This window comes from Arabidopsis thaliana, chromosome 5, assembly GCF_000001735.4.
Source record: "Arabidopsis thaliana chromosome 5, partial sequence".
NCBI classification, from domain to species: domain Eukaryota; kingdom Viridiplantae; phylum Streptophyta; class Magnoliopsida; order Brassicales; family Brassicaceae; genus Arabidopsis; species Arabidopsis thaliana.
Genome location: NC_003076.8, coordinates 3191891 through 3209194, shown reverse-complemented (window position 1 = coordinate 3209194; position 17304 = coordinate 3191891). Strand labels below are relative to the sequence as shown.

Genomic DNA, 17304 nt, shown 5'->3' with positions numbered 1-17304 from the left:
CACTGTATACAGCCTGTAATTGTATTAATAAAATCTCTCATTTTACTAATTTACTTAAATTGTTAAGTCTATTTTAAAACAAAATTGATTAATAATTAACAAAATTTGAGATTTCAGTTCATTATTTAAGAAAATGTGCAATTTCCATTTAATATTCAGCTTTATGACAAAAAAATGCAAAACATTATACTTGTTTTATCAATTCTATCCACTGTAGACAGCCTGTATTAATAATTTTTTCCTCTTTTACTGATTTACATAGATTGCTAAATCTAATTTTTAACAAAAATAATTAATAAAATATAAAAAATTGGGATATCATTTCATTATTTAAGACAGTGTGCATGTTCCTCGTCCCACATTTTCTTCGTCTCATCTAGAGAGCTAGAGAAATATTCAGTGGTCGGAGAATGGCGTCTCTCAAAATTCCAGCAAATATTCCTCTTCCCGAAGAAGACTCCGAGCAGCTCCACAAGGCATTCAAAGGTTTTCATGATCCATCCCTTCATTGTTAGATTGATTTAGTAAAAGTTAAATACTAGGCCTTCACATTCATGCTTTGATTGAATCATTTGCATTTTGATATTATTTAATTGGGTTGATTATCAATAGTTCAATCTATTATCATGACAGGTCTGATCTACTGATCTAGCTTGCTGGTTTGGTTGATGACACGTATATAGGTTTAATTTTAAGAAGTGGATGATAAGTTAGCTCTTTTTTATTTCGTTTTTCAAATGATTCTTAGGAAGTCTTAACTTCGTGAAGTTTTGTGGTTATACTCCATTGCATGATTCTTTTGTTACGGTGCAAAATTGTGTGACATATTATTTACTCTTTTGCTGATTTTGGATGCAATTGATTTTATGTTGGAGCGTTTCCTGACCGTTTGGTTTGTAATCGACGATTAGACAACTCTTTTAAACAGATTAACTTGTTGCTTTCGTAACAATTTTTTTATTCAGATTTAAACCCAAAAAAAAAATTCTAATAATCTTCTAAGATTTTTTCAAGCTTGGTTTTTTTTCTACTAGCGAACATCAGCTTTCTTGTATATTTACAGTTAATTTCTAACTGTCGTAAAATTTTGGTTTGGTTTAGTTAGGTTTTGTTACATACTCTCTATCTGACTAAACTTGGGTTTGAAATTTGTTTTTGTGTGGCGCAGGATGGGGAACTAATGAAGGGATGATCATATCAATTTTGGCTCATAGAAACGCAACGCAACGCAGTTTCATTCGTGCCGTTTATGCTGCTAACTACAATAAGGATCTTCTCAAGGAATTAGACGGAGAGCTTTCTGGTGACTTTGAGGTTTGTCAAAACTAAAAGATACAAAATCTATATTTCTTCATCTTATTTTGAACATCTTACTTTGCTTGAAAACAGAGAGTTGTGATGTTGTGGACTCTTGATCCAACGGAGAGAGATGCGTATTTGGCCAATGAATCTACCAAATTGTTCACCAAAAACATTTGGGTCCTAGTTGAAATCGCTTGTACTAGACCTTCTCTTGAGTTTTTCAAGACCAAGCAAGCATACCATGTTCGCTACAAGACCTCTCTCGAGGAAGATGTTGCATACCATACATCTGGAAATATCCGAAAGGTAGTGAAAGATTTATGTATATCATTCTTTAAACCAATTAGTAAGTTTCTGATGATATGTTGTTTTGTTTTGACCACTTGTAAAAATGCAGCTATTGGTTCCTCTTGTGAGCACCTTCAGGTACGATGGAAATGCTGATGAGGTCAACGTGAAGCTGGCTAGATCCGAAGCTAAGACACTTCACAAGAAGATCACTGAGAAGGCTTACACTGATGAAGATCTCATCAGAATCTTGACAACAAGGAGCAAAGCACAGATCAATGCAACACTCAATCACTTCAAGGACAAGTTTGGAAGTTCCATTAACAAGTTTCTCAAAGAAGATTCGAACGATGATTATGTTCAATTACTCAAAACCGCGATCAAATGCTTGACATATCCAGAGAAGTACTTTGAGAAGGTTCTACGTCGAGCCATCAACAGGATGGGAACAGACGAGTGGGCACTTACTAGAGTGGTCACTACAAGAGCAGAGGTCGACCTGGAGCGGATCAAAGAAGAATACTTACGCAGGAACAGTGTTCCTCTTGATCGAGCCATTGCTAATGACACTTCTGGTGACTACAAGGATATGCTTCTCGCCCTTCTTGGACATGACCATGCTTGAAACAACATCATCGTTTCATAGTCTTTTATAAGACAGTTGTTATTTGTTTTTCATTTTCTTTGAACTTTGGTCCTTAGTTTTTACATTTTACTGCAACAACTTATTCTGGTTTCTTTGAATCATCTCTTCTTTAAATTTTATTCTTACAAACTAAATCCCAGCTAACGCACAAGCTACAACAAAAGCTTCATAATCTACGCAGTTACATGTTCTACAATCTTTACACTCACAAAGATCTTCCACTCTCTTAGTGTTCACGATTTTTGAAGCTTGCACTTTTAAAGCTATCTTCAACAAAAGAGGTTTATGCTTATCACAATCTTCCAGAACGTGATCTTTTGTCTCATCCATCACTACAAATCTCTCTATTTCCATCCCATCAGTCTCTATAACCGATTTCCAAAAAATCTTTCCTCTACCCACCAACTCTGATTTCGACCACTTCTTCAAAAACGGCGTCGTTTTCCTTCTCCGTAGTTCGAAAACAACACTTTGTTGCTTCAATTCCTCGACCGCGGTTTCGTTCCCTTGGCACTCCAGACCGAATGATTGGTTCCAGGAAATGACCTCACAGTCTGATCTCGAACGGATCTCTGGAGTGTTTAGTTCAATCTTACTGTTATTCCCTGCATGGAGATAGAACCTAACGAAGAGAGTGGTTGGCGATGACTTGAGCTCTACGTTTCTAGCTTCCACGATTTTCACTTCAAATTTAAGGGAACGAATGTTTTCAACGATACCCATTTGCTTGAAAATTTCGAATCGAACCAAGAATATATTATTTACCAAGGTAATAACAATTAGAGCAAATTTAAGAGCAGTGAGTTCCTTTGTGATGAATATGTGCATGAACAAATTCTCACTAGCTATTTATATAAATCTATGGGGAATGTTCGAGGAAAGTTTACACTAGATTTCCACATTGTACTTATTAAAATATTCTAAATTTCTAATCATGTTTTTAACTTTTTATTTTTTTCTAATCATGTTAGTGAAGGCTTAATATTTTAGAAATTAAAACTCTTGAGCATCTCAAAAGACCAAGGGTCGATTTTAATAATGACTCTTGCCCATAGTTTTGGGAGATAATTAGATAGATACGTAGGATCACCATATAAAGAATTTTTATAATTTGCAAAAAGAAATTAAGGTGTGCCATTTTGAAGACTTGATCATTATTATATTACATTTCGCGTGGACACATCCAATAGCCGAAAGTTGTTTTGGAACAGAGTCAACAGAATCAAATTAAATAAGAACAAATTATTAGTAGATACATTCGATTGCATATATTAAAATGAGTATGGAATTTGACTCAAAAGATATAATTACAAAAAATATTAGCCACGAATCCCATGATCAATTGTAGTCATACAAGATAGACTTTATTACATAAGAAAATCTCCAAAAAAACTCTTATCACACAATTCATTGTTGACAAAAGTTTTGTATACTAATAATATCATCTATTAAATTTTACAAAAACAATTTTAGTTTCAACTGGTTTTAAATTATAGAAAGAACAAATCATTGCTAATAAGCATAGTCATAAACTCATAATCATGCAGAAATTGTGTTTATTTTGATCATCTCAAGGGTAATGGAAATGTCAATTTAGGTTACTTTCGTTACTATTTACTTTTTTATCAAACACTTTCGTTACTATTTAAAAAAATCTAAATCCTAATACTAACTTACAAAACCCAAATCATTATTTTCTATTACAAAATTTAAAAAATACTTGGAATTTGAAAGAAAAAAACGTTTTTACAATACTTACTTGTAGTGGGTTGCTCATAGTTAACCGAGTGAGTGTTTTCTTACATAATATGAAAGGACAGCATTGTTTTAGTTCATATCATCCGTTGGAGTTATCCAAAGGACAGCATTTTTAAACTTAGTGTACCAATTTAGAAAACGTCACTGCAATTTGCAAAAAGACATCAAAACTAAGAAGATCATCTCAAGAGCCTGACGTAAAAAAAAGGTAAATAGTGGCTTGGTACATATCCTCTTTCCTCCAATCAAATTTCACTCTTGTGTCAATATCGACTATGCATATGATCCTCGGTGGACTAAATGCAGATCTTCCATTTTTCAAAACTTTTACTTTACAATATCGCAATCCAATAAGCTAAGACCCACAAAAATTCTCTATCTTTGTACAAATTTTTTATTACTGTATTAGCTAACGTGCGAATATCCATTTAAAATGTTTTTTAATCTACAATCTCGGCCAATCATTGACCCCCAAAAAAAAATATCTCTCTCAATCACAAATCATTTCTTAATATAAGGAAAAAATATTTTTTTACAAATTGGAACTCCTCTTTGTCTCTGAATAAATACACCACAAAATAAAAATAAATAAAATCACTGAAAAAACAAAACAATTGTTCCTTTCTTCTTTACTCCTTCAAAATGGATAAAATTTTACCACAAATCCTACAATCACACAAAACTAAATAAAGAAACGAAAAAAAAAAAAAAAAGTAAAAGAAAACTTACGATATCCATGAAGCAAGTTTCTTGCTTGTAAAAAAGACTCAAACCCATTCAACGTCTTCTCTGTTCTTCAACTTCTTGTAACGACCTTGTTGTGTTTCAAGGTTTCATATTTCATCTTCTGCAAGCTTTATGCTGTATCCATGCCTCATACCTGAACAAATTCATAGATTGTGTCACCAATAAACCATTAACTAATTTGAAATCAAGACAACAATGTGTTGATCATAATCATGCAAGAATCTCACCTTTGGCAGAAGTTTTCTCATTTTTCTCACTCGATTTATCCCGGTTCTTCCACTTCTCACCGTGACCTTCATCTTCCTCCTCCTCCTCCTCATCATCAAGTCCCATATGATCCCTTCCATCATCTCCTATATCACTCTCACTCGCTGTTTCCCATTCCGAATCATCTGTTTCATTTCCATACACTTCCCTCTCTTCACCTTTCCTATGCACACCTCCATGCTTCAATGCCGCTTCTTTAAACAACCAAGCTGCACGCATCTGTTTCTTCACCAACCTCTCTGCGTAATCAGGAACCTTGTTCTGTCTCATGGAGAGATCCGGATCATTCGACTGAGAACATTCGTTGATGAACAGAATCGCATCTAACAAACTCTCTTTAGCTAGACCTAACATATCATAAGCCTGAGCTCTTCTCCAAAGACTCTTAGCATGCCGGTTTACAGGATTGTGCAAGCAAAGCGCACGTGTAGCGTCACTTATAGCAACCAAAGGCTGTTGTAGCAAGAGATGACACTGAGCTCGATTGCTATACAACACTACTCTTTCCTTCTTCGACCTCATTGGGCATAGAGACAAAGCTTCCGAGTACTTTTCCGCTGCACCCGCGATATCTCCTGATGAAAAGAGAGAGTTTCCTTCGAGTTTGACCACTAAAGCTGCTGCTTGTTTGATATGAAGGTCCTCTTTAGGCATACTCTTCTCCCATTTCAGTCTCTGTCGAGAATTTACCGTTTCTTCGATCAATTCCCTTGAACGGTTACCCATTGAGCTGCATTCTTGAAGAACACTCACAATGGAATCTCCAAGTTTCTTGTGATCACCCAAGTTTGTGATCTCTGCAAGATCTACAAGCGTTGGCACCGCCTTATCAATCACCTTGTGAGACGTATTAGGATCTTGAAGCAACCAAAGAAGACATTCAATCGCCATATACTGCCAATCATCAGAAGAACGAGCGATATTACACAAGGCCTCAATCATTCCTGCACATGCAGAGACAGGTCCACGACCTAGTTTATGCTGACAGATTGTTCTAAGCAAACCGATACCAGCAGGCGAGTTCTCATTCACAAGTCCTCCCCACATAACTGGAAGATTCACCAAGAACTCAGGTTTACACAAAGTGGGAAGAAACTCGGGTTTAAAAGCGAAACAGTTTATGAGCTGAAGAGACCAACACTGCAACTGGCTCGCCCATTCCTCTGCTTTTCTCGACTCCATCTCTACACCTCCCATGCCTCGTGTAAGCAGATCACAATGGTAACTCAACCTTCGATCCGGATACTGGTAAAAATGAGAATAAACTATCTCCAACGAACTCATTGCCAACTGTATAGCAAGCTCGAGGATCTCTCCGTGATCCGCAACAGCGGGAAAAGTACTCGGGTAAGTAGCTAAATGCCCTAAAGCACGAACCGCCACTCTCTGTTCAACCCAAGTAAGCCTACCTCTTAAAAGCTCAACAAGTGGAGGAATCACACCAGCTTCTACAGCTCTCTCAGCAAACTCTTCCATGTTCATAGTGTAAGACCCGATAATGTGAGCCGCGTAGTAAGGAATGTATATGTTCTGGTCATGAGATAGCCAACGCCGGTTTTTAAGTCCTTTCCATATCAAAGCAGACATACACTCAAAGATTCCAAGCTCAATGAACTCAGGATCATTAGGATGAGCCATTGCTGTGTTCCAGAGACCACTAATGGGAAGAACTTGACCATCATCGTCTTGAGAAGGAAGATCTCTAAAGAATTTGAGAATGCAGGATCTTCGTTTACTCGGGTTTCCTTCTTTCATTACACAGAAGAAACATCCTGGATAAGGACACTCTTGTGAGGAAGCTTTATCCATTGACAAACAAAAACCAAAACTTGCTTCTGCTTCCTTGATGTTGCTATCACTCAATTAGTCTATAACACCAAACACCAAAAACATATCACTTTAGTTGAAAATGAATAAATTTATAATATGTTACTACTTGCCAAGTCAAAATCCTGAAAACGAAAGGCGAAATTGGATCTTACAAAAGAAACTGAGTGGTCCTAATTTTTGAAAAATCCTAGAGGGAAACAAAGAGACAGCTGAAATATAGACAAAATGAACTTGTAAATTTTCACAATCGAACACAACAAATAAATTCCGCAACTAAAAGACAACATTGCTCGAATCAATTAGATCTCTGGGGACATGAAGGACAACATATATCAAACAGTGGAGATTCTTGATGTGTCTAACAGTAAGATCTAAAGTACCAAAAACACTTCAAATCAGCTAATTGAGTATAAGAACCCAAACCCAGTAGAGAGAAATAGGATTCTAGACACTTTACAATGAAAGCACGAATCTTTCGAGAAACCCATAAAATAAAAAGAATAAAAATCCAGTCTTGTATACGTTACAACAAACAACAAAAAGAGAAAGTTTTTATCTTTCTTTTGCTTGCTGAATTTTGACTCTGAGAGAAAAAAGGCTAAGAAGAAAAAGAAGATACCTAGAATTAGGAAATTGGCAAAGTAACCCTACAAAAACAGCTATTTCTTCGATCTTTGCAACTAACTGAAGAATCTGTACAGTTGCATTTAGGTCACGATTCTTCTGGTTTCTCTTCTTCAGTCCGACATTGGAAGTGACTTCAACGATGAAGAAGAGAGAGAGTTGGATCTTCTCTTGTGTATAAAAGTTTGGGAGAGAAAGAAGAGTAAAGTTCAATTATCAGAACCCAAAATTGGAAATAACTCCAATATACTGACGCGCCTGCCTCTTGTTCTGTCGGAATCCGGTTTAAGTCCGGTTCGGTATTAACTAAGTCTAATGTTTTTACCAAATTAATACTCCACATTAATTTTATTATGGGATTTGCAAATTAAGAAAGCGAATAATCATTCAATACTCATTAATATTTTTCCTTACAAAAACAAAAATCAGTAATTTTCCTTTTACTCTGTTCTTGTAAATGTTATCTACCGGTATATTTCACTTCAGTACTTTTCTTTTACAAAAATTATAACTATGACCCCATCTTCCTATAATTGAAGTATGGAACCCTATTGTCAATAACAACCCAAATCATCATCATTTGACTCTGTTCTTAACTCTCATTCTGATGCTGCTTAAGCAAATAAGCCTCATCGTGTTCTTCAGCTCCAAAACACTTCACTTCGATCTCATCTTCCTCTTCATTGAGTTGTTGCATCTCTGACTCGATCAAGGCTTGCATTTTTGCTCTGTCTCGGTCCCTCGGGTATGTGCAATATAGGAACGAGTAGATTGTGCAACAGATCACCATCGGGATCCCAATCGATGTGTATAATGCTTTAGCGAGCGATGCTGCGTTCGCTCTATCTGTATCAATCTTGACCGAGCTTGTGGATCCTTCCGGGATTGGTTTATATCCATAGATGTTCTGAGCAAGCATCCCTACTATAGGAGGAGCAAAAGAAGCTAGAATCGACTCGAATGATCTGTCTAACGCGTAGATGCTCGTTCGTGCTCTCTCAGGAACTATCTCTGCAAATATTGGACTGTATAAAACCATTTCAAGTAGATGCTTCCGGAAGTAAAGAAAAGCCAAAATATTTTGAATATGATTGAAATATATAAGTATTAAACTTACCCGTTTGTAGCTGCACCGTTCCATGAGATGCATAATCCCATGATGACAAGAACCAGACCGTGGCTAAAGGCCGTGGAGGGATCATCAGGTAATCCGATAAGCAAAATCGCAGCTAAAGGAATTGCCGAGCCAGAGCTTACCTGAGAGAGGAAAATCCTACCGCCATTTGGGAACTTCTTGGCGAGAGTATCTCCCATGTATCCTCCAAACAAACCTCCAAGAGAGCAAGAAATGGTGAAAAGAGTCACGAGAACCGCGGTTGTTTTGTGGGAGAAACCAATGAGTTCTAGCCACAATGGTGCAAAAGCCAAAGCTGACCAAGGGAAAGAACCCGAAACTCCCTGAGCGACAAAGATTTGGAAAGACGGAATCTTTATCACCATCTTAGCTTCTTTCAATAGATCTCTTATGTCTGACCAGAAAGGTTTGTCTTTGACATGTTTTGTGATCTTTCTGTCGCTGTAGTGAGGATCTGTTGCGAAGAGACGGACCAAAATGCCTACTATCACGCTAACGACTGCTACCAAAAGGAAAGCGATTCTCCATCCAGCGACACCATTGAAAGATTTTGAGGCAAAGAGGATGGAACATACATAGCCAAGTATGGAACCAATGTTTGATGTGAATCCTAACCACCCAAATGCCATCCCACGGTTATAGTCATCAGTTGAGTCAGCGACTAGGGACTGAATCGCGGGTGTCACAATGGCTAGCCCTATCCCGTTCAAGCCTCTTGATACTGCCACCTAGTTTCAACCAGCAAACATATATAGGAACAATGTAAAATCCATTCGATTCACCTTTGTGACAAATGAAACTTGCAATGAGTTCATAATCATTGCAATGAAATTGAAGCAATCCCCTGAAGAACACAATGACACAGTCTTAAGTTCTAATGCCTTCACATAAGAACAAAAAAATCTCAACATCAAAACAAAACAAAACAAAACAAAAGGATTACTAAGTCCAGCCATTCAAAATCAATGTCTAATCGCCTAAACTGAAAGTTTTCTAGATCAACTCCTAAAGCTCCAGACTTTTTTCTACCCAAATCAACAGATTCTCGAACAGATCTGATTTGAGTTTATTCTAGAACAGAGCAAAAAGGGAAAAGAATTTAAACCTGGAAGAAAGTAGTGGAGACGGCGACGAGGAAAGTGGCAGTGGCCCAGAGGAAAGCACCGAGAGCGATGACGTGAGCTCGGTTATGTCTAGAAGACAAGTAAGCGGCTAAAGGGTAACAAGAAGACTGAACAATAGAGCGGAACAGAGTTAATGTTCCAAGAGCTGTGGGATCCACGTGTAGAGCATCTCCAACTTCTTTGTAAACTCCTGGAAGCAGAGACTCATCGGCTCTCTCCATGATTCCGGCGAGATACACCAGAACTAATGTTAAAGTCTCCGACTTCATCGCTTCTCACCGCGGCGGGATCGAACAGAGGGGGATTTGGTTCTCACTTGCTTCAACGGCAAGAGAAAAACTGAAGTCGTCAAGGTTGACGAAGCAGATGAATATACGCGGTCCAGATGGATACTATGACACGTGGACGTATGTGATTTCATAAAGCATACGACGTGGATCCCGTATATTTGTGATCTGATGAAATTGATTCATAAGACATGATTAAAAATAGTCTTACAAGAATTTAGGAGAATCTTGTTTGTTTCCTGTATTTTGCATTTTGCCAATGTTATTACCTAACTGAATTTTGTCTTTTACATATAAATTTTCATTCTAAGAACATATATATTTCCCTTTTTGTGTGTTTCTTGTGTTTCTCAAATTTTATCATTGTTGGTTTTTCTTACCTATATCTGCTTGTTTTATGTAGTAATTACTGTTTAGTTATATTAGTACATTTTCAATTAATAAATTAATTCAAGATTATAATTCTATTTTTTGTGAATATTTTATCCACATGTTGGCATGTTATGTAAATTTGATTCTATCAATAATAATTGTTTTTACACTGAAATTATAACTCAATCTTAAATTAAATGGTAATAAATTATAGAGTTAAAAAATTACTTATAATTTACATTTTCTGGAAAAAAAATAAAACTAAAACTAAACCATGTTTGAATATTATCGGATTTTATAAAGAATATCAATAGACAGTATTTAATTTCTTACTATTCATTATTTGAAAAGTTGAAATAATTTTACAATGATTAAATATACCCTTTTTAACTAATACTAAATCATATGAAGAGTTATTAGAAAAGAAACTTTATGTGTTGGGTTTAAGACCCGATGCCCATTTGTTTTTGTTGAATAGACCAATCATATTGGGCTTAGAGTCCATAAAACTCTTAATTAGCTCTTACACTTATAGTGGACTACTAATATGTGATTTGAAAATTTGAAATCACTGATTTCTCTATCTTTTTGGGTTTTAGTCACAAAAGTCAGAAACTCATTGTTATTAACTTATTATGAAATTTATTCAATTCATATATCAAAAACAAATGCTTCTAAGTTCTAACTTTGTTAAATATAATTATAATCGATATTTTTTTAAACATTATGAGTATAAATCTATGTTATTTCAGAATCATATAGTAATTATATACTGTACTATTTAATGGAAACAGTATCAGCCAAATTTATTTGAAGAAATCGTTTCTTTGGCTTTTTGCAATGTCACAAACGTGGGAAGCAAAGTTGACCAACTTTGCTTGTGTGGGTTAATTGGTGTTGACCAACTTCGTCCAATGCTTTCTCTTACCGAATGATCGATCACCACTCACTCATTACAAACTTGTCCAAATTTTAAGAAGAAAAACAACACGGACACATACACACACAATCAACGATACCAAATGCAATATGATTTTGATAAAATTAATTATTTTAAAAGACAAAAGAAAAGGATTAACTTAAACATCATGATAACGTCTTAAGAGCTAGGTCCATGGCATCCATTTTAATATCTTAAGAGTTAGTTAGCATCACGCATACATATTGACCGAAAAAGGAAGGAAATATCCATTGGACCACAAACGCAACTTGAAGTGTTATACTTAGTGTTTTTGTCTTTGAGAATTGTTAATTAGTGTTTCAAAACTAACACTCTTTACTAACTTTTAAATAAGAGTAATGAATAAACACAGACATAAGCAAATCAACTTTATCATCAAGTCTAATCAGATTCAGTGAACCTAGACGCATATATTGAAGCTGTGAAGAATCAAGAAAAGTTTGTGAATAATAATAACAGTAGTGCCCATTAACTTCAATAATTAAAAGTTTAAAAGTGGGATTAAACTATTTAAATTGGAAAACATCATTAGCCCTCCCAATATAACTTCTCTCTCTTGACTTTTCCAATTTGACATCAGTACTAGTGTACTACTACTAATCAGTACGCTATAAAGTCCTTCCACTAATTTGATTCACCAAATACGTAATTACTTTTGTTCAACAAGATACATTGAACCTAGACATATATTTTTTTCCCCAAATCGGTTTCTAGAATTTTCAATACAAAAATACCCCAAAAAATATATCCCTGATTCTATATAACATTTCAACAATCATACAAAACACCAATAATTCTCAAACTTACATATATTATACATTATTTCCAAATCTATCGAGTTACAAACACACCCATCGATCCTCACATTATAGTTTGCATGACTTTATTCAGTCACGACCAAGCACTCTATTACACATACGTACTTAAATATTAATCATGATCATGCACGCATCACATTATTTAAATCACAACAACTCACATAAATTCATCACATGCAATAACCCGTAACACAACTGGTCCTTTGAAAACTGTTTCTTAAACTTTTAATCCAAAGCAAGCATCAAGAGCTTCGCCGATCGTCAAGTAAACTTTGCCACCGATTCTGTCGACGAACTTTGCTTGATTCAGCTTGTGGATTACTTGCCATTTCGGGTTAACGATCACTAGCTGCAAAACAAATATTCAAAATGATATATATATATATATATATATATATATATATATATATATATATCTCCGTTCCCATAATTCTTAAGTTTTAATAAATGAGAAAGGGCGATTAAAATATAACGTAGATGAATGTAACTTAATTACCTCAACACCAGTTTTGATTAATTTGTTATGCAGTTCCAGCAAAGCAGTAATCCCCGATGTATCGACGTTGATCAAACCTGTCAATAAATACGAGAAAGGTTAAACACAAGAAAAGTTATACAGATATATAAATTCAAATCTTTATTTTTCCTTATTGTGGCTATATTTTCGAAAATCAACCCCCCCCCCCAATAAAAAAACCTCTATATAATGAATTATTTTCATATTACTGATTATTGTTAAAAATAATGTGGGTTTTCATTTTAAAAATAATTATTTTCAACTATATAAAAATAATTATTTTCATTTTAAACTATATACTTTAAAAACAACTCCATTATTGCATATGATTCCACTTACTTGACATATCAAGGACTACAAAGAGGATCTTTCTCTTGGCATTGCTCTTTGTGTTTTCTTCTTCTTCTTCCTCATCGACCCATCCCATAATCCTATAGACAAGCATACATGATTAGATTCATATATTTCATTTTATCAAATATAAATCAATTCTTAAACTGTGTAATTAAAATGTAGTTTATATATATTCGTACCTTTCCTCAATTGAACTGGCATTGGCAAAGCACAACAATGCAGACTTGACACGAAAAATCAACACTCCGGGAGTCTTAACCGTCATAGGATATTGATTAGTATCTGTAAAAGTATCGGTCCCGGGCATTCTTCCAAGCGTTTCTATCCCTGGACGAATTGATATGAGTATGATCTTGGCAAACGAAATAACCACCTAGCAACATAGAAGCACACAAATCAATTAAACTCATCTGTAAATATAACCAAAACGTACGCTTCTAATTTATTTTCATAAACTTAAACTTGTGTGTCAAGTAACTTTACACCTAATGTATTATACGTACCGCGACAAGAAGTCCGATCTCAACGGAAGCGAACAAAACACCAAAGAAAGCTCCAATGAGAGCAAGAAAATCGAATTTATCGACTTTCCAAATGTGAATAGCCTCGTTAATGTTGATTAGTCCCGGAAGTGCTGAGAGAATTATTGAAGCGAGGATGGCGATTGGAGTATAGTAGAGAAGCCTCGTTAGACACTCGAGTGCTACAAACACCGTAACCGCCATAACAATGTTGGACATTGCTGTCTCACATCCTGCCGCAAAATTCACGGCCGTCCGAGAGAATGAACCTAAATTACAAAAAGAAATATACTTTTTAGGTTGTCACTTCATAACATATATAGTTTACATAAATACATTTACGTTTACCTATCTTATATATAATTAAAAATGTACATAAAACATATTTTGAGTCATATGTCATAACCACTAATTAAAAACAGTAATCAAATTGAATTCATCAACCAAAAATGACTTTTATACGTAGGACTTCACACTCCACCCAAAAAAGTGGTCCATAAGTTAATTTATAGTCCGATGGTGACATATATTCTTCGTAAATAAATGATTAGTTAATCAGCTAGCTAATTACCAGTAGCAGCGTAACAAGATGTGAAGGAACCGAGAACATTCATAAATCCAATGGCCACCATTTCTTTGTTTCCATCGAGTCTGTACCCTTTTATTCCGGCGAACGACCTCCCCACCGCAATCGCCTCCTAAGAAAGAAAAAACATAATTAATTAAACTATAAAATTTAAAATATTGTTCAAATGCAAAATTGGTTAATGATACTTACGGTTAGAGCAACAATGGCAATGATTAATCCGATTTTAGCGATTTGTCCGAGATGAGGAGTATTAAAGTCGAGATCCTGAATGGACATTGGATTAAGACCTCCTTTGATGTGCCTCACTGTCTTCACACCATGCTCGTCGGCTTTAGTCAGAAACACCATTAGTGTTGACACTACCACGGCGATCAACGGAGCTATTGCCGGTAGCCAAAACAGCTTCTTATACTTCTTCCCCTAATATGTACATGATTCATTGCTAACTTCAGCTCATTGTCTAACACTTTTAATCTCAGAAAATCTCCTAGGATTATGTTTACCAATTTACCAAATTTGATTATTTGAAAAACTAGAACAAAATAGATATTTACAAAGTTTTTTGTTCTACTATAAAAAATAAATACTTTAACATGTTGAACACGTTAGATTCGCGTATAAAACAATCATTATTCTTAACATATTATATATCATTATTGCTAATTGATTTTTATTTTATTTTCTAAACTATGAACTTTATATAGTATTTAAAAGTAGGATTTAGTGATAGTCAGCTGAATGAACCAAACGAATCACTTACGATGAAGCGAGTAATAAGGATAAAACTGAGGAAAGAACATCCGAGGATGAAAGTGTGAGGGCTCCATTGTTGTTGACAAGATCTCCAGACAGCTCGAAGAACAGAGACAATGTCAGTGTTGGTGGTGAAGTTAGTGATACCAAGCAAACCTTTAAGCTGTTGGAGTCCAATTACAATGGCTGCACCACCCATGAACCCAACTATGGCTGCGTGCGACAGAAAATCCACCAGAAACCCTAACCTGAATAAACCGAAAGAAGCTTGGAAGATCCCGGCGAAGAAGGTTGTGGTTAGGACCAGTTTCTTGTATCCCAAGGGATCTGTTTCTGGATCGATGAGTTTCTGCAACATTGAAGATATAAGAAGAGATACTACAGCCACCGGTCCGATTGCTATCTCTCTTGATGTCCCCATCAATGCATATATCAATGGTGGTACCACACTCGTATCTGTAAAAGTGTAACGCTCCATGTTATTAAAAACTATAATTTTATTTGAAGGAAAAAAAAAATCATCATTTCAATATGTAAAATAAACTTACATAGGCCATATTGAGGATCAAGCTTTGCAAGAGTTGCATAACCAATGCTCTACACACAAAAAAAAAAAATGAATTTCAGAAGATCTTTAAACGGATCAAAATAGTATTTTTAAGTTTTGTGTATATAATATACCTGCGGAATGCAGAGGCTAGCGAGGGTTAAACCAGCCATGAGATCGTTCTTGAACATGGTGAGTTTATAGTTTCTGCACCAACCGAAGATTGGGAAAATGGCTTGGAGGACAGAGAGGATTTGTTTTGGGAAAGGCTGTTTTTGAAGTGACTTGAACTTTTTGGCTTTGGTTAGGAAAGAGCCTTTGACTTGTCTTTTGAGCTCATGCCACGGGCTAGGTGGTTCAGGACAGTCAAGCAGCCACTTTGACCGGTCAGGCTGGTCTTGACCGGCTTGTGCGGCTGCAGATGAACCTGAGTTGGCCATGGCCATCTGGATCATGTGTGTTGAATTTGAAGTGTTTGGGAGAACTTGATGTGAGAGAGATTCAAAACTCTCTGAATCTCTCTCTTTCATCTTCTTCTCGAGTTTTGACGTTGTGTGGAAGTTTAACTATGAAGAAGCTTTGATTGAGCATTCAAAGTGTGTGTGGATGCTGAAATGAATTGACTGCTTCCCTAATGTTATATACACATGAGTTAGTGGAATCTCATGGTGTCCATTTTTTTGTTAATTTAAACTAAAAGCACAAAAAAAAAAAGTGTTTTCTTTTCTGAAGAAAAAAACACACTTTAATGAATATAAAATGTCAGGGATGTACAAAATCTTGTGAGGTAACTACATTATCCGTTCCAAGCGTTTTCAAATTACAGTGTATATCCAAAGTTTTAGTTTCGATATATGTGAAAAATTAGGGTCTTCATGCAGATAACTAAAAAAATGGTTCGAGTACTACTAATACATAATCCTAAATAATTATTTATTTTAAGTAATTTTTAATCAACATTTTATGAGAATATTATTTTTATCGTTCACGTTGGTTAGTAAAATTATATATACAAATAAATTTTGTATAAAATCACAAGTTTATTATGATATAATTTTGTTCAGAAATTATTATTAAAGGTGAAAAAGGACTATCATTATACCCATTTTATGGATTTTTCGGGAAACTCGATATATATGTACGAAAATATGAATATCTTAAATTTTTTTAGGATATTGATCTATATGTAAAAAGAGCACATCCCTAATTAGAAAATTTGCGTCTTTGAGAAATGACGTGGTAGACTGGTAGGTGAACATGAAATGGAGCCTCAAACACAGTTTCTCTTATCTACGCATTTTATGATCGAAAGGGAAAATTATTTTATTTTATTTTTTCGGTATCAAAAAGATATTTTATTTTATTTTTTTTCGTGAAGATATTTGTTTTGTTAACGTAAGTGAAAACATATTTTATGAGGTTTAACAAGCTAAACACGACTACAAAAAAAATGAACTACTTAATGTGGTTTATAGATTGACATTATTGGTTAGACTTTTGGATAGCCCAATGATGTTACATGTGATGGGTTTTGAAAGTGAAGTGGTTATGCCACAGCCAATAGATGAAATGTCTTTGTCCTGGTCGGACCAAGTGGAGAGGACACTATATGTGTGCCTCGAACTTCATGTGTCCAACCAAAGTCAAAGCCCTCTAGATTTTTATTGCACACGTATAGATGTATATATATGAATGTGTATATTTTTTCAGGTATCATGTATAATAAGATGATGACAGAACAACGACGTTAGTATAATTTAGTGCGTTACATGTTTTTTTGGTTAAAATGAAAAAAAATAGACTCAAAAAGAAATGTTTTTACAAAAGGGTTTAGCGAGGAGAAACATATAAAATGGAAGACAAC

The 17304-nt window shown here is 35.1% G+C and overlaps 5 protein-coding genes across 9 annotated transcripts; 1 reads left to right on the top strand and 4 right to left on the bottom strand.

Moving 5' to 3' along the window:
- The first annotated feature begins 364 nt into the window (after positions 1-364).
- Positions 365-2327, top strand: ANN6 (annexin 6). Its single transcript, NM_121060.4, has 4 exons — positions 365-486; positions 1169-1314; positions 1390-1608; positions 1700-2327. Exons 1-4 carry the CDS (start codon positions 411-413, stop codon positions 2213-2215), a joined length of 957 nt encoding a protein of 318 aa, NP_196584.1. The 5' UTR covers positions 365-410; the 3' UTR covers positions 2216-2327.
- AT5G10210 (nitric oxide synthase-interacting protein) lies at positions 2059-3055 on the bottom strand. The gene has a single exon (NM_121059.2). The coding sequence runs from the start codon at positions 2957-2959 to the stop codon at positions 2366-2368; it is 594 nt and encodes a 197-aa protein (NP_196583.1). The 5' UTR covers positions 2960-3055; the 3' UTR covers positions 2059-2365.
- A 1375-nt stretch (positions 3056-4430) lies between these two features.
- AT5G10200 (ARM-repeat/Tetratricopeptide repeat (TPR)-like protein) lies at positions 4431-7699 on the bottom strand. Of its 3 annotated transcripts, none has more exons than NM_001343096.1 (3): positions 6991-7685; positions 4969-6876; positions 4431-4874 (listed from the first exon to the last, which is right to left on the bottom strand). In NM_001343096.1, exons 2-3 carry the CDS (start codon positions 6815-6817, stop codon positions 4828-4830), a joined length of 1896 nt encoding a protein of 631 aa, NP_001331556.1. In that variant the 5' UTR covers positions 6818-6876; positions 6991-7685; the 3' UTR covers positions 4431-4827. The 3 variants fall into 3 exon arrangements, with proteins under 3 accessions (NP_001331556.1, NP_196582.2, NP_001331557.1); NM_121058.3 differs by having other exon boundaries at positions 7458-7685; NM_001343095.1 differs by having other exon boundaries at positions 4479-4874; positions 4969-7047; positions 7458-7699.
- A 130-nt stretch (positions 7700-7829) lies between these two features.
- Positions 7830-10297, bottom strand: AT5G10190 (Major facilitator superfamily protein). 3 transcript variants are annotated; one of them, NM_121057.2, is made up of 3 exons: positions 9703-10297; positions 8580-9325; positions 7830-8487 (listed from the first exon to the last, which is right to left on the bottom strand). In NM_121057.2, the coding sequence occupies exons 1-3, from the start codon at positions 9988-9990 to the stop codon at positions 8055-8057; spliced, it is 1467 nt and encodes a 488-aa protein (NP_196581.1). In that variant the 5' UTR covers positions 9991-10297; the 3' UTR covers positions 7830-8054. The 3 variants fall into 3 exon arrangements, with proteins under 3 accessions (NP_196581.1, NP_001330689.1, NP_001330688.1); NM_001343093.1 differs by having other exon boundaries at positions 7832-8473; positions 9703-10093; NM_001343094.1 differs by lacking the exon at positions 9703-10297 and having other exon boundaries at positions 7832-8487; positions 8580-9662.
- Positions 10298-12058: 1761 nt separating this feature from the next.
- SULTR2;1 (slufate transporter 2;1) lies at positions 12059-16178 on the bottom strand. Its single transcript, NM_121056.3, has 10 exons — positions 15575-16178; positions 15442-15490; positions 14901-15349; positions 14330-14560; positions 14123-14249; positions 13534-13820; positions 13210-13403; positions 13016-13107; positions 12656-12732; positions 12059-12508 (listed from the first exon to the last, which is right to left on the bottom strand). Exons 1-10 carry the CDS (start codon positions 15968-15970, stop codon positions 12377-12379), a joined length of 2034 nt encoding a protein of 677 aa, NP_196580.1. The 5' UTR covers positions 15971-16178; the 3' UTR covers positions 12059-12376.
- Positions 16179-17304: the final 1126 nt, after the last annotated feature.